This window comes from Dromiciops gliroides, chromosome 5 (assembly GCF_019393635.1).
Source record: "Dromiciops gliroides isolate mDroGli1 chromosome 5, mDroGli1.pri, whole genome shotgun sequence".
Lineage (NCBI taxonomy): Eukaryota > Metazoa > Chordata > Mammalia > Microbiotheria > Microbiotheriidae > Dromiciops > Dromiciops gliroides.
In genome coordinates this window covers 225,042,871-225,055,968 of record NC_057865.1, presented here as the reverse complement: position 1 = coordinate 225,055,968, position 13,098 = coordinate 225,042,871, and the positions used below count along the sequence as shown (strand labels likewise).

At 49.7% G+C, this 13,098-nt stretch overlaps 2 protein-coding genes across 4 annotated transcripts; both read right to left on the bottom strand.

Moving 5' to 3' along the window:
• Window positions 1–22: 22 nt before the first annotated feature.
• On the bottom strand, window positions 23–3,710 carry MYL6 (myosin light chain 6). 3 transcript variants are annotated; one of them, XM_043969013.1, is made up of 8 exons: window positions 3,580–3,648; window positions 3,285–3,312; window positions 3,080–3,099; window positions 2,257–2,400; window positions 1,702–1,875; window positions 1,510–1,587; window positions 1,022–1,067; window positions 23–235 (listed from the first exon to the last, which is right to left on the bottom strand). In XM_043969013.1, the coding sequence occupies exons 4-7, from the start codon at window positions 2,324–2,326 to the stop codon at window positions 1,039–1,041; spliced, it is 351 nt and encodes a 116-aa protein (XP_043824948.1). In that variant the 5' UTR covers window positions 2,327–2,400; window positions 3,080–3,099; window positions 3,285–3,312; window positions 3,580–3,648; the 3' UTR covers window positions 23–235; window positions 1,022–1,038. The 3 variants fall into 3 exon arrangements, with proteins under 3 accessions (XP_043824948.1, XP_043824946.1, XP_043824947.1); XM_043969011.1 differs by lacking the exon at window positions 3,080–3,099 and having other exon boundaries at window positions 3,580–3,710; XM_043969012.1 differs by lacking the exons at window positions 1,022–1,067; window positions 3,080–3,099 and having other exon boundaries at window positions 3,580–3,710.
• An 841-nt stretch (window positions 3,711–4,551) lies between these two features.
• MYL6B (myosin light chain 6B) lies at window positions 4,552–8,141 on the bottom strand. The gene is made up of 7 exons (XM_043968209.1): window positions 7,930–8,141; window positions 7,048–7,075; window positions 6,647–6,790; window positions 6,075–6,248; window positions 5,330–5,407; window positions 5,164–5,201; window positions 4,552–4,734 (listed from the first exon to the last, which is right to left on the bottom strand). The coding sequence occupies exons 1-6, from the start codon at window positions 8,104–8,106 to the stop codon at window positions 5,173–5,175; spliced, it is 630 nt and encodes a 209-aa protein (XP_043824144.1). The 5' UTR covers window positions 8,107–8,141; the 3' UTR covers window positions 4,552–4,734; window positions 5,164–5,172.
• Between the last annotated feature and the right edge of the window lie 4,957 nt (window positions 8,142–13,098).

Below are 13,098 nucleotides of genomic sequence, written 5' to 3'. Positions count from 1 at the left end.
AGAACAAGAACAAACCAGATGGTTGGGAGCAGTTAGCAAGTTTAATTTGGTGAAAGCAGAGAGCAGGTAGGCCAAAGAGGACATGTGGGGGTTGGAAGGAAGGACGTTGGTAACCCTGACAATATAGTTAGTTGCTTCAGGGGTGAGAGGATCATTTTCACACTGAGAAAGTTAGGGGATTCTTTGTGGAAAGGGGACTTTTGTTCTCAGCCATTCAGCACCATCCGGACTAGCTCTGTAGAGAAAGAAATGGGGATAAGCTAGGGAGCCGGCATATAGGGGAGGGGCTAGCTGAGGGTGGTGGGACATGACCCCTGAGGTGGCGGGAGTGGGCCTTTCTATCAAGACCAGCCCGAGGGGTGATTATACAGGATAGAAGAGCCACCTCTGGAGTCTGATTGGCCCCATTGCCCCCAGCTTCCCTCCCAAAACTTGTTAGTCACCACCCCACCCTAAGCAGCAAGGACACAGCAGAGGTAGAGAAGGCACCCCCCTCCTCCCCAACTACCACCTCTAGGCAACTGTCAACCCATGGCAGGTGAAGGGGAAGAACACAGTGGGTTTATTTTGGAGGAGGGGGGAGATCACCTCCAAGCTGCCCAGCAAAAGGGGAAAAGGGCAAGGCATTTAACTACAGCAGGAGCTGGACAGGCAACCCTCTCCCATCGCCAAAACCCTCCCCTCCCCCAGGGGGATGGACAAGGGCAAGATAGCACCCTAAAGCAAGACTGTCCCAGGTCTGGTTAAGCTGCCAGACACCTGGGTACCACAGAGCCCAGGGCAGATTTTGAGGGTCATATGGAAATGGGGTAATACCCAGACAGTCTTCCTTTATGCAGGGGGACTACCCTCCCCTTCCCAGACAGGTCCATGCAGAAACATGCCAAGAGAAAGTCGGAGGTGGGAGGCAGAGTCAGGGACAAATAGCGAAAGAGAAGAGAGGGGAAAGTAGGGAAGGGAGCAGGAGACACGGGAAGGTCAACTTGGGAGGAAAGGGAGGAGAGGCTGGGAGGAGCCGTACCCGCCCCATGGGGCCCTTCACCCCGACAGGATATGCCTCACAAACGCTGCAGGAAGGAAGAGACATTAATGGTGAAGACAAGACACAGACATGGGGTGGTGGGGGGTCACACAGGGATGTGAGGGGAGACATTCTGTTCCTTATTTACCTTCTACCCCTCACACCCAGCTCTCTTCCTGCTCTACAGACCTCCCACACCTGAGCTATGCCCTGCCCTTAGCTGGCCCCCAGAGTGCTTTTGAACCATCAGCCCACCTGGAGATGCCACACCTTGTACACTGTAGGGTGGGCGGGCAGAGAAAGATTCTCCAGCCCTCATCACCTGAGGGCAGCAGGGATTTTCTTTTGTCTTTATATCCTCAGAACCAAGGAGGCACTTGATGTCAACTGATTGATTACCCTTTGTCAACTGATTGGTTGATGACCCTATCTCAACTTTCCATACTGCTGAACACTTCCCAGCAAATGCTGAACATGCCCCCTCTCACCTTCATAGTTGATACAACCGTTGCTGTCCTCATGCCCTGCCACCAACACTTCCACTTCTTCCTCGGTCATCTTCTCACCTGTAGAGAGGGGACCAGGCCTCTCAGGCTGGGGCAAAGTAGGGAAGGACACCCCCCCACCCCCAGACTACAGGGAACCTAGAGGTCTGCCGGCTTGGTCAGGGGAGGCCTTACCCAGAGTGATAAGGACGTGCCGTATTTCAGCACCCATGACTGTGCCGTTCCCTTCCTTATCAAACACCCGAAGCCCCTCTACATAGTCTTCATATGTGCCCTGGTCCTTATTCTTTGCTACGGTCTGCAGCATTGGCAGAAAGTGTTCAAAGTCCAACACCTTCACATTCATCTCTGTCCCAGAAAAAAAGGGGAGATAATGGTTAGTGCCATCAGGCCATTTCCCAGAAGCCAGATTATCACTACCTTTGGCTCTTTTTTTACTGGGTTTTCTTTTGTATTTTTCCCCATCACAGACATTTCCCAATATAACCCCATAACAACAATTTAGAACCCTCCTCTGTAACAAACACCACAATAAACAAACAGTTGAACTAAACTACAAATTGAAAGGCCTCTGTCTGCCGCCCCACTCCCCTCCAATGGCTCTTTCAGAACCTGGTACAGCCTGGGCACACCTCCCCCCATAGCTAGGCTCTCCATGAGTGGGTGGCTTCCTCCTTGAGCTGCATTCTTAGAGAATTCCTAAGTGCACCCCCAAAGTGATTCTCTCACCATCACTCTTGGGATTCCCTAAGACCTTGAGCACCTCTGCATTGGTGGGATTCTGGCCCAAGGCCCGCATCACGTCCCCACACTGGCTGTATAAGATCTTTCCATCCCCTGTTCGGTCAAACAGCTGGAAGGCCTCTTTGAACTCTAGAGGTGGGGCAAGAGAGAAGAGTGGCAAAAATGGAGGGATCCCAAACTATCCCAGAGCTTGGCACACATCCACTCTTGTCCCAAGAAAACAGACTCCTTGGGTAACTCTACCAGACTGGGTCCGGTTTCACTTCCTCTGATCAGGTTTCCCACAGGACCTACGTAAGTATATGTAAGTTTCCTGATACTTGCCTGCGTTGGGGGGGGGGGTTCTCCATCTCCCTAATACCCCTCTTACTTCCCCCACTCTTCAAACTGGCTCAGCCCCGCCTTTACTCCTGGGGAGGAATGTGCCACCGCCCAGTTTGGGTTTCCAGGCCTTATAAGGAAGTAGGTGCAGCCCAGAGCTCAGGACATCCCAAAAGGGCCAGGTTTTTTCCCCCATTCCCTAAGGAGACAGTCTTCCTGCTCCCTCGACGTCTTCAAGCCTCTGCGCCCTCCCACTCAAATTCCCAGAGCCCAGGCCAATGCCCCGCACCCTCCAAGAGTTCCAGTTCCCAGGTCTAAGCCAGCAAATAGGGTAGAGTGTCACAAATAGGGAAGAGGGACGGAAGTCGGTTAATAGGGAGAGGGCAGGAGCAGGCAGCCTGGCACCCACTCCCCAAACCATCACGGCACACACAAGGGGGTTATGGAACCAAAGTGCTCACACGCCAACCCCGGAAAACAAACTCACCCAGTGCTTGGGGCTCAGATCTAAAGAGAGGAGGAGGAGGAGAGTGAAGAGGAGAGAGAGTAAGAGAAAATGGAGGAAGCCGGGAGGAGAAAGGAGACAGACGGCCCTGGGTGGGTGTGCGGGAATGGATGCCGGAGGGAGGCCCAGCAGACGGGGACCCCGGCACACCCCCCTCCCCCTGCAGGGGGGGTCCGAGGCTACTCACCAGCAGTCTGATCTTCCGTGAAGTCACACTGCAGCCCAACAGAGGAGAGGAGAGGTCAGCATCCAGGCCCCTCCCCAAACCTGCCACCCCCCCAACGTCCGGCTCCTCTGCGCCCCTTCCTCCCTGCCCTGGGCCCCCAATCTCCACAGGCGGACAGCAGCTCCCACACCCTAAGGCTAGGTTGCCCTGCCCCTCCTGGGCGCCCTCCAGCTCCCCCAGCCCCCGGCAGGCAGCCCGCTCAGGCTCCCTGTCTGTGCACCCCCATGCCCCGGGCCAGGCCTCTCCCGGGCCCCACCATCTTAGCCGTGCAGCTCTGTCTCCGCTGCCGCCTCCGCCGCTACTGCTGCTGCCGTATGTAATGGCTCCGTCTCTCTCCCCAGCGCCAATCTGCCTTTAGAGCGTCCCGTGACGTCGCCTCTACGGATCTAGCCAATCGGAGGCCCGGCCTGAGGTTTATGCAGATGAGCTCACTGGGTTATTCAGTAGGCTTTTCTCGACTTGCTGGGGCGGGGAGGAGGGGAGGAGAAAGTGGGAAGGGAGCTACTCCTGGGAGTGTCATCAGAAACCCTGGAGCTAAGCATGCTCCTTCACCTCCCGCTGGGCGGTCCAGGCCTCCCGGGCTGGAGAGGCCAATGGAAAAAGCCCTGAACTTGGACTCGGCCTCAGGGATCTGACTGAATCACCGGCCCTACGTAGTTGGGGCTAGAGCCTGCATTCAAACCCAGAACCTCTGACTCACTCCCGAACCTTCCTGCTTTTTTTTTTTTCCGTAGCACCTCTGAACTCTTCCTGTGTAAACTGTGTGGCCTTGGCCAAGTCACCAAACTCTAAGGGCCTCAGCTTCCTCCTGGTCTGTGAAAGAAAGGGGCTGAAATTCTAACCCTTGGCCTTTCCACCTCTATAACCAGAAGGTTAGGCACTAGGAAGGATGGCCCAATTATTGTCTATTCTATCCAGGGAGGAGAGGTTCTAGAAGTTCTAGAATGTGGAGAATCGGAATATCATAGGTTTAGGGCCGGAAGGAACCTGAGAAGTCATCTAGTACCCCCACCCCCACCCTCACCAAAACTAAATGAAGGTAAAATGACTTTCTTAACATCACTCAGCAAATGACATTTGAAACCATGGGCTCTGATTCTTAAACACTTTTTTTCATCAAACCTGGTTTAAGTACCAATCACCCTGGGGGCCTGGCAGGGAAAGGGTGAAGGTGAAATCTTAGACACAGGCACAAATCCCCTCCCCATTCCAAATAACAGACAGGAAACCAGAAATCCATAACTTTATTATGGAAAATAAAGAGGGGGGGGGGACTACAGAGCGTCCTCCCACACCATCTTTCTCCATTCTCAATGCAACAAACATTTGTTGAGTGCCTACTATGTGCAAGGCACTGGACTTCCATCTCCCCAGGATGCAGGAAAACACTGTGGCTGGAGAGAAGTAGGATCTATAAAGAAAGAGGTTTGGTTTGGGTAGCTAGTGCACTGCTGCCTCCCCCCACTCCCATCCCCATCCCTCAGGAGCAAGAAGAGGTGGGCACAGCTCTCCCAGGGTAGGGGAAATGGATAGAAAGAGCTTCTATTTACATTCTTTGTTGTTTTCTTTTAAAGCACTTTCCTCACAAGAGCCCTGTGAGACTGATGGAGCAAATATCATTCATCTCATCTCACAGATGAGAGGACAAGCTTACGGAAATGAAATGACATCACCACGGCCCCTTTGTAGCAGAGATGACACTTGAACCCAAGAGTTTGAGTCCGTATTCAGTGATATTTCCAGGGCACTTTAATGCTTCTGAAGCTCCCAAAAGGGACAAAGAAAAAGGTAGGGATGAAGCTGAGGAGATGGGGTGGGGTAGGGTAGGGTATCACTCTACCTCAAGGCCTCAGCTTGACATGATGTGTTTGAGGAAGGCTGCCGAGGAAAGGAAGGGAGGTGGAGGAGAGTGGTCAGAACTGAGCAGCCCTGCTCTCCCATCCCCCCCCTCCCAAGGACCGCAGCAACCCCACTCCCTCCCCAACACACATCCCCACCCCTCTCACCCTCATAGTTGATGGAGCCGTTGTTGTCTTCGTGTCCGGCCAGGAGGGTCTCCACCTCTTCTTCCGTCATCTTCTCCCCTAGAGCAGAAGCAGATAAACTTGGGGCTTTGTCCCCCAACCTCAGCCATACTATTTAGAGGTGGTACTTCTTTCTCTTCTCATCCTGCCCCCCAAACTGAGGCACTGTAGCCTTCTCTCTCCCTTCCTTTTCCCCCTTCCTCCCAAGTTCCATGTCCCCCGTTATAAATACTATCAATGCTGGGCTTTTCATCGAAAATGACTTTACCCATAATAGCAGAATACCCAGAAAGCCCAGGACAAAGAACAAAAGGGACTTGTCCTTGGCCACCCAACCAATTAGTGGCAGGAGAACTGGATGCCGGGTCTTCTGATTCATCTCCTGCCCACTCTGCCCTCCAATTGTCAGAACATTGAGAAAATACCATAGATTTCTCCCTGGAGTTCATCCCTAACTATTCTTGCTTCTTCAAATATATCCCTTCCAGGAAATGTCATCCCCTTGTCTAGACTGCACTGAAATGCCCACTTCCATTGCCATGCCTACCCTTCCCTCCACAACAATCCCCCTTCCTATAACACACCCTCCACAATGGCCACAAAGCCCACCCTTGCCCTGGGTTGTACCTTGTTCTTTTCCCCTGTTCAGTTCCCTAATCTCAAGTGAACTCCTCCTCCACTATTACCTCCACCCAGATGCCACCTTTTTTTAACCCCCCAACCTTACCCAGAGTGGTGAGAACATGTCGGAGTTCAGCTCCCATGACTGTACCATTTCCTTCTTTATCAAAGACTCGAAGTCCCTCCAAATAGTCTTCGTATGTGCCTTGGTCCCGGCTTTTAGCTACTGACTGAAGCATGGGCAGGAAGGTCTCAAAGTCCACCCGCTTGGAGTTCAGCTCTGAGGGAGTGGGTGAAGGGAGATGGAGGCTGCTAAGTAACCCCTTCCTGGGACTCCTGGCTCCAACCCTCATTCCCTGGGATTTCTGGCCATCTGTAGCATTCTAGTTCTGCTTTTCATTAATCCCTTACATTTTATTAGCATAGAATTACAGAAGCTCAGTTAGAAGGTACCTCAAAAGCCTTCTAGTCCCACCTCTACCTGAACTGAATTGTTTCTGCAGAATCCCTAGAAGCTGGGCAAAGAAGCATCCTCTCCTCCAACTTCACTTATCACCACCCAATATCATCAGCTGACTCAGCTGACTCTTGGAGTACCTAAGGAGCCCTTGGCCATCATCTTTTTGGTCCCACTATCATCATTTCTCTTCCCCCTCGTCATCGTTCCTACAATCTCACCATCATTCTTTGGGTGACCCAGAACCTTGAGCACCTCAGCATTGGTGGGGTTCTGGCCCAGGGCCCGCATCACGTCCCCACACTGATTGTACAAGATCTTTCCATCTCCTATGCGGTCAAACAGTTGGAAGGCCTCTTTGAAATCTGGGAATGGGGAGGGAATTAGGGTTAGCCAAAGGGTTCCCTCCTTCCCCAGGTTGGAAATAGGGCTCAGAATAATGAACTAAGATGGAACATAGCAGGAGGAAGAAATTCTGAGGACAGAACTAATGTGGAGGGCAGCTCTGAGGCTGTAAAAAACAAAAAACAAAACCAAGACAGACATAGAGAGACAGAAAGACAAGAATGTGACAGAGGATTTAGGATAGGAGGGTGGGGGTGGGTAGTTATCGGCTCCTCACCCTCCAGTTGGTCCTTGTTAAACTCGATCTGTGAAGGAAAAGATAGTATGAAGATGGCTGGGGTGCCATGAAACCCCCAGTCCAGGCCAGCCCCCCCTCCCCTCCCCTTACAATTAGCAGCCTCTGTGGACTGGCCCAAAGGGACCCAGCTGGGAACTAAGAGTGCCTGAGTCCCATTCCCAGCCCCAAGCCTTAGGAGTCCTTGTGGGAGGGAGACCTTCCTGGGAAACCAGGCTAATCCAGCACCACCTGTTCCCCTCCCCCTGGCTCTCCCAGCCCTGCATCCCTCACATAACCCAGAGTTGAACAAAAGCTAAATTTACCCCCACACCCCCAGCTGTGATTGTCTAACAAGTACCACTCCCCACCCTCCCTTCTCAGACAAATGGCCACTGTCCCTCACTTTCAGCCTCTTTTCCTAGGCCTTGAAAGGTGGGAGTATAGGATGAACCCCAGCCCCTTCTTTCCCTCTTTGAACAGTCCCAGTTGAGCACCTCTGTCCCCAGATTCTTGTGTTCCCCACATCTCTGTTCTCCACTCAAGGTCTAAAGGGGTGCTGTTCTGTGCCGTAATGAGAAGGCAAGAGGGGAAATGTGGACATGGGAGCAGCAAAATCCAGGGGCCTGCATTCAGACCCCTGATAACCCCATTCTACAGATTTAGTACCGAGCTTCTGGGTTTGTTATGAGGGAGCTAAGAAAACCCCCCCACACACATCATGATAGTGCTCCATTAGTTCCTCCTCCATTCTCTCTACTCTATCTACAAGCCCCCCACCACCATCACTCATCTCTCCAAATCCTTACCTCCTAAAGATACCTCCCCAATCTCCCATCCCTGCCCCCTTCCCTTCCTCTTGGCCCTTATGGCTGGGAGACTCACCACCACTTTGGAGAGGTCAATGGGGGGCTCTTGGGATTTGGTGGGAGCTCCTGAGGCAGGGGGAACCGCTGGTTCAACCTTGGGCTTCCCTGGAGGGGCCACTGCAGGCTTGGCAGCAGGTTTAGGGGCAGAAGGTCCCAATGGCCTCTTCACAGGGGCGTCTTTTTTGGGAGGCATGGTGGATGATGGATGACGGGCACAAGGACAGTGCCCGGAGGGGGCACTCAGTTTAAATAGCCAGGGAGTCTGGGATATCAAGGGGGCGGGAGCAGAGATCAGGCTGGGGGGGGGTGAGGTGGAGGAGAAAGACAAAGACAGACAAAGAAGCCTGCCTGCCCTCTACCTCCCCTGCCTCCCCCACTCTGGGCCTCCTGCCCCAACCTCCTGCCCCAAGGTCTCCATCCCTCTGCCCACATTTCCCAAGGCATTTTGCCAAGCTACTGCCCCTCTGGGATTAAGGGAATGAGGGTGTTGGGGAATCTGGTGCCTAGATTAGAAAGCTCATCCTTGAGTGAACAGGAGTCACCCCAACCGAGGGGATCATGGCATCTTAAATTTATAAAGTCACAGATATAGGAAAGTCTAGGGGCAAAAAAGAACTCAAACATTTCAACTCCTGCACCCCCTCTCCTCTGGGAGAAGCATTTTCTCCCCTTGCAATCTTAGTCTCTTGCAGACTAGAAGTGGGATGTATTTGAGAGAAGGGAAGAATTCAAAGTTGAGGGTGAAGTTATGACTCACCACCTCCCCCCACCCAGAGTCCCCAAAGCCTCCTTCCAAATCAGATCCCAGGCTATATAGGAGGTAGGGTGTCAGTGACCATCATTCCTAATCCCTGCTGTTTATGCTCCTGGCTCCCACCCAGCTCCAGAACCAGATCTGGTAGGGAGCAAATTGGGGGGCAGGGGTGAGGGAGGGAAATAGGATAAGGAAAGGACAGTGTGTCATTCTAGGCAGTGGGAGGCTGGGCTTTGTGTTCCAACACACCACCCCCTTGGCCAGCAAAGGCAAGCCGAGGTCAAAGTTAACACACCCCCATGCCTCGGTTTTACAGAAGGGGCTGGAACTACATTTGGTGCCAAGAGATTGTAGCAGGGCCCCGAGGCAGGAAGAATGGCTAATTCTCCATCACTTAGAGAACCCAAGAATGAAATCCTAATGAGCTTTCCCATTATTCATTTCTCACACAGCAGTATCAGAACCCTACCCCACCCCTTGGACTCCAGGCTGGCCAGAACCAGACGTGGGGCAACCCACCCTCACCTAAGTCTGTGCTGTAGATATCAATCTCATTGGGAATCCAAGAGAGGGAAAGAGATGGGGTAAGTAACAAGGCACAGTTGCAAATTCATCAGGTTCTGGATAAGGAAACCAAGGACACTCTGAAGATTAGATGGAGGAATCCTGAAATGGTCACCTCTGAGACTAAGAAGGGGCTGTGGGAGGACAGGGCTTTGAGACAAGAGAAGAGAGGGTAGAACAGGAGGATTTGGGAAAGGAAGAGGACACCCACTATTGGGCAAAGAATGATATCATCAAGAAATCTATGTTTAAATTTCCTCGGATCTAAAACTTCCTGGGACCAGAAAGACCAAGACTTCCTGTATCCCTCAGTGGGTGCAGGACTGGAGGAAGTATAAAGCTACTACAGCCTTTATCAGAGAAGATAAACATCCACTTGAAGATGAGCCCAAGCCCTGGTCTGACTTGCCAAAAGACATGGACCTTGAGGGAGGAGTTGTTTGGACAGACAGCATTCAACAGTTCTAAATGACTCAGGGTTTTATGTTTTAATTGTCAACCTCTCAGGAGAGTATAGTGGAGTTATTGATTAATTGTGTCATATTTCTGTTTTTGTCTGTGTGTACTCTATGTGTACTTTGGAATCTTATCTATTTTTAGCTTTTTTTTTTTGATGGAGGAAATAAATAGCTGTCCTATATCTGGTCTAAATTGTCTATTGAGTATCTTTCCATTTCATATTTTGGGGAGACTCTAGACATGAGCCAAACCCAAGTTTTAAGAGATTTCCCCTTAGGCTCTCAGTTTGGGGTGGAAAGAGCCAAAGAGTATAACAAAGAGAGCCAAGGCTCCTCTCTGAAAAAAAGACCAGGCTCCCCTAGGAATGAACTGGGGACCTTGAGGGTGAGCCTACAGCTGAAAAGGAAGAGGACAAATGCCCCAGGGCTGGCTGACTAGCAGGTGGGCCTGCCCAAGGGCAGGCAGCTAACCAGAGTCAGAGTCAAAATTTTGGACCATGTCCTCTGCCTCCAAATTCAGTGCTTTCCACCATGCCATCAAGTCTTCTTAGCTCAGTGACCCTGAGTTACTTCCCTTCTCCTAAGCCTCTGATTGTCCGTCTATCAAAAGCAGATAAGACTACTGTAAAAAGACTAACCCAGTCTCCCACACAGTGACTTTGATTGATTCATGGAAGTGATTGATTTTATAAATCAAAGCTGTTCTAACCTAGTCAAAGCAACCCTTACACTTAATTTACCTATGCCACTGATTGTTCCTGATAAGGCCACTTTGGGGTTAATTCTGAGCCTGACCAACCTCAAAGCATTCTGGGAGTGGTAGTCTCAGCCCAGGTCTGGGCCTCATGGAAAATGTAGTTCTTTTCTCTTAAAATGGTTGCTGAGTGCATGGTTGTAGACTTTTAGCATTTAAGCCTTTAAACAGTTGGTCTCCAGACTTTTTTGATCACCCACCTTATCACGAAAATTTTTTTTAATACACCTCATATATGGATACTTATTTATACATATGTATGCTCTGCCTTCCGAATAGATTCTTCCTGTATTATGAAACTTTCAAAAAAGGACAGAAATTATTAAAGAATGAGATAAATATCAAATAACCACCTTTTAAAAAATAATTTTTATTTCCGTATCATGATATTCCTAATGAGAGCAATGTGATTGAATAAACTTTATTTTTAAAAAATCTTGATTTAACATCAGTCGATAAGTATTTATCTGAGTCCCAGGTACTGTGCTAAGTGCTAGGGGTTTACAGAAAGGTCAAACACGGTGCTTCCTCTTGGTAAGACAGTGGTTTTCAAGGTCTGGTTCTAAATTCAATTTATTTCTTTATAAAAATAACATACAGATATAGCACTTTAAGGTTTGCTTTCGTACATGTAGTTTTATCTCACTGACTCCTCCTAACAATTCTACCAGGTAAATGCTAGTATGACCATCCCCATTTTAGAGATGAGAAAAAAGGTTTAGAGAGGACAAGAAATTTGCCCAAGGTCACATAGACACTAAGTGTCCAAGAAAGGATTTGAGCTCAGACCTTCCTTATTGTAGGTCTTGAAAGCCATTGCATCATCTAGCTGCCTTTTCACTTAGTTACTGCTGAAAAGATACTTCAGGATGATACATAGATGCCAATGGAAGAAGCACAATGTGGGCTGCTTACTGAATTGTTGTGCTCATTTTTCAATCCAATCCACCAATCATGTAAAGGTAGTGGTGGTAGTGGTGGTGGTGGTGGTAATTCAACTAGTAGATTTCCATCTTCCCTTGATGGGTTGGGGGAAAGGCTTGGTCTCTAGTAATCAGGTCCCTATAATTATTCATCATAAGGGAGAAGGGGGCAGGGGCAGGGAAAGGGTAAAAATGTCCTCATAAGCTTCTATACTTGCTTCCAAGCTGACTCATCAGGTTCAGTGGTCTCCAAAAGGGTCTTGATAGGAGAAGGGCTGTGTGTGTGTGTGTGTGTGTGTGTGTGTGTATGTGTGTTCATGTGCACTCTCAGAGGTGGTATGAGGGCAGAGGAGCTAATATCCTCTGAAAAATGACAAATGATTATTATATATTATATTTAATACAAATTCATTTATCAGTTGTATTAAAATATTCAAATTATGTATTTAAGAGAAAACATATGATACAGAATAACTGTCTGCCTGCCTCCTGCTTGCCCAGGAATACCTATGTCTGACCGCACCCTCCCAGGAAGAAGGAGGAAGGAGAGTCCCCAAAGCCAGCAGGACGTAAAGCTCATAGCAGAGCCAAGCTACTTGCTCTCCTGTGTTCTAGCATTCTCTTCCCATGGCCCAGTGAGTTGTCTTCCCCACACTTGAGATGCCACTGCCTTAAACTTTTAGTTCTGCTGGCACCCCAGGGTTCTTGACTGTCAAGGAATATCAATCACTACCTTACTTCCCTCCTGCTTAGGTTGGGTGAGTTCCGGATAGATTGGATGTGAGAGAAGCCTTTGAGAGGGAAGAGACTGAAGCTCCCAAAGGAGGGAAGGAAGTTAGACTTCAGGAAAGACTTTCTAGGTTGACCACTAAAGTCTTTTCCAACCTTGACCCCAAATTGGTATCCCCTGGTAGGGCATTGATACAGCTTCAGAATGAAGTTTAATCATAGAATCCAGATCTGGAAAGGACTTTGAGATCATCCAGTCAGGATCTTTTTAGAATTGTAGGCTTAGGGGGCAGCTAGGTGGCACAGTAGATAGAGCACTGGCCCTGGAGTCAGGAGGACCTGAGTTTAAATCTGACCACAGACACTTGACACTTGCTAGCTGTGTGACACTGGGCAAGTCACTTAACCCCAATTGCCTCACAAAAAAAAAAAAAATTAATGGGTTTTGGAACCCTAAAGGCCCCAGCTCAAGGGGATTGATTATGTTAAGATCGATTGGATTGACTGACTTAGCTGATTAACTCACTTAAAGTTAATTCAATTAAAACCACATCTGGGGTGGGGCAGCTAGGTGGTGCAGTGGATAAAGTACCAGCCCTGGATTCAGGAGGACCTGAGTTCAAATTTAGCCTCAGACACTTACTAGCTGTGTGACCCTGGGCAAGTCATTTAGCCCTCATTGCCCAGCAAAAAAACCCCAAAACAAACAACAACAACAAAATCCCAACACATCTGCCTGACCCTCAAGAGGGTGTGTACTCAGAGGGTGTGAACTCTGACCTCAACACGGGACCACCCTCAAGTCCAGTGAACCAATGGATTTGATTGATGCTAGCCAATTAGCAGGAAGCAGTGTGTAAAGACTGCCTCTCCTCCAGGCCCAAAAAAAGATTCCACGAAGTTACTCTCAGTTTGGCTCTCAGGAAATGGCTGGTGGTGGAGGACTTGAGGAAGAACCAAGAGAAGCTGGAACACTGGGCTAGATAGGCCTTTTCTTAACTTT